The 1,195-nt window shown below is 44.4% G+C and overlaps 1 protein-coding gene across 1 annotated transcript; it reads right to left on the bottom strand.

Moving 5' to 3' along the window:
- Positions 1-435: 435 nt before the first annotated feature.
- Positions 436-1,192, bottom strand: LOC112505621 (late embryogenesis abundant protein D-29-like; the record flags this gene model as incomplete). Its single annotated transcript, XM_025109499.1, has 1 exon — positions 436-1,192. A coding segment is annotated over one exon (522 nt), but the record flags the coding sequence as incomplete, so codon positions are not given.
- Between the last annotated feature and the right edge of the window lie 3 nt (positions 1,193-1,195).

Raw genomic sequence — 1,195 nt, 5'->3', positions numbered from 1 at the left:
CGTTCGTTTACGTTCGTTCATTTATCGTTCGTTTACGTTCGTTTATGTTCGTTTATATATTAAATTTAATATACAATTTTTTATTTATTTACTTTGAATTCAAGTAATATTTATTTATGTTCGTTTAGCCCGTTCGTTTATGTTCGTTTAGCCCGTTCGTTCGTTTACGTTCGTTTAGCATGTTAACGAACGAACATAAACGAACACGAACACACCTTATTTCTAAACGAACGAACACGAACACAAAGATTTTCGTTCGTTTACCGTTCGTGTTCGTTCGTTTATTCGGTTAAGTTAAACGAACGAACATGAACAAGCCTCCGTTCGTATTCGTTCGGTTCGTTTACAGCCCTACTCTCAGATGTATTATTCTTAGCCCGCACCCATCAGGAGGACATCACTGCCTCGCCCATACCCATGCCATCTGTTTTGGGCTTGGGCTTGGGCTTGGTATCGGACTCGTATTATTGGGCTTGGGCTATTAGGAGCCTACCCAGAGGCCCATATATATCATGACCAGCAAAACTTATTCAACTCAATTATACTATTACTGGTACACATACATACTGTTGGTTGATCTAATCCATAACGTATTATTTATACATATTTACACCAAAAGAAGACGAAATAACACAACAAATAACATCAACATATCCGACGAGTTTCTGCTTCAAAGCTCCCTGTCCCATGATCGACCACCTAGTACCACATCTTCCTTAAAGTCGTTGGCTTTCTGCTTATGTTGCGCACTTACCTCCTCGTACTTGTTCCCTACCGCCTCTTTCGCCGACTCCAATCCTTCCTTTGCTTTCTGCTTCGTTGTTTCGTAACCTTGTTTCACTTTCTCTTTGGCCCATTCCAAACCCTCCCCACCTTCTTCCTTGGCTTTCTCTTTTGCTGCTTCTGCAGCTTCCAATGTCTTCTCTTTCGTCTCTTTTACCTTCTTCATCGCCTCTTCTTTCCCTTCATCTGCACTCTCTTTCGCACCCTGTGCCTTCTCGTACGCCTTGTCCTTTAAGTAACCTGCACCCTCTTTCGCGCCCTGTGCCTTCTCGTACGCCTTGTCCTTGATGGATCCAGCACTCTCTTTTGCGCCCTGTGCCTTCTCGTAGGCCGAGTCCTTGATGGATCCAGCACTCTCTTTGGCGCCCTGCGCCTTCTCGTAGGCGCCCTCTTTCGCACCCTGCGCCTTCTC

The sequence above is a fragment of the Cynara cardunculus genome, unplaced genomic scaffold, assembly GCF_001531365.2.
Source record: "Cynara cardunculus var. scolymus isolate 2C unplaced genomic scaffold, CcrdV1 Un_Scaffold_13272, whole genome shotgun sequence".
In the NCBI taxonomy this organism is placed as follows: Eukaryota; Viridiplantae; Streptophyta; class Magnoliopsida; order Asterales; family Asteraceae; genus Cynara; species Cynara cardunculus.
The sequence above is the reverse complement of the archived record's forward strand: the minus strand, read 5'-3'. Positions and strand labels throughout refer to the sequence as shown.